Source organism: Salvia splendens, chromosome 4 (assembly GCF_004379255.2).
Source record: "Salvia splendens isolate huo1 chromosome 4, SspV2, whole genome shotgun sequence".
In the NCBI taxonomy this organism is placed as follows: Eukaryota; Viridiplantae; Streptophyta; class Magnoliopsida; order Lamiales; family Lamiaceae; genus Salvia; species Salvia splendens.
The window spans coordinates 35124645-35125690 of NC_056035.1; the positions used below are offsets into that span (position 1 = coordinate 35124645).

The 1046-nt window shown below is 35.4% G+C and overlaps 1 protein-coding gene across 1 annotated transcript; it reads right to left on the minus strand.

Moving 5' to 3' along the window:
* Positions 1 to 285: 285 nt before the first annotated feature.
* On the minus strand, positions 286 to 594 carry LOC121801053 (flowering-promoting factor 1-like protein 3). Its single transcript, XM_042200524.1, has one exon. The coding sequence runs from the start codon at positions 592 to 594 to the stop codon at positions 286 to 288; it is 309 nt and encodes a 102-aa protein (XP_042056458.1).
* Between the last annotated feature and the right edge of the window lie 452 nt (positions 595 to 1046).

Consider the following 1046-nt stretch of genomic DNA (forward strand, 5'->3'; position numbering starts at 1 on the left):
ATCGGATTATTCTAACTTGCTAATCCAACCTCTAAGTTAATGGGGTGTGCAATAAATGATAAACTTAAACTAGTTCCCATATAAATTATATTATTGTTGGAATAAATGTGACATCAAATGGTCAAAGCCATTTTGTTAAAATTGAATACCATACATAAATGATCATCTCACACAACCAAACCAATTCATAACAAACTTCAACAACGCAATTAACGATATACTAATACACACACAAATCATAATATGTATACTAGACAATATATAAGTAATTAAGAAGGATCAACATCACGTGTCTCTAACTTCGAACTCGTTCCGATTCTTGACAACGATGTCGTACATGTGAATGGATTTGAACTTGTTGAAGTCTCGGGGGAGGGAGATGAGGTGCACCGTAGATCTCTTGTGGAACTGCAGCAGCTCCGGATCATCATAGTACCTCTCCCACCCTAGCGAAAACAAGATTCTCTCAAGAACCGAGTACGATGTGATGGCCTCTCCCGATGCCACGTGGACCATCACTTTCCGACGAGGGCAGTCGCCGCCGTTCTCCACCAGCCGGACCACCCCATTCTTGAACACCCAAACGCCGGACATTGGAATAAAATTAATATGTAAGTGAAAGTGAGGATTTTGTTTCGATGTGGGAAAATGGTTAATTTGCATGAGTTTATATAGGGGCAGCTGTATTAGATGCTTCGTGATGTAATACTACAAGGCATATATGTCTATTTCAATTTTCTATTTTATTTTTGTATCTACTATAGTATTGGCGAGTCTATTTATTTTTACTTTTATAAGGTTCATAATCATCGTTATCTTTCTCAATTAAACCTTTATTTTTTAATTGATCAAAGATCTCAAGTCTTAATTTCTCATCTTTTATTGTTTTTAAAAGTTCTGTTATATCATTATTAGTTATAACATTTATACTACTACTTTCAGCTTCATCCTGAAACTGGGCTATGATTTCGTAAAGATTATCACATTTACAAGAATCATTACAGGAATCATTACTGGAATCTGAAACAGAACTATTTTCTGTTTCT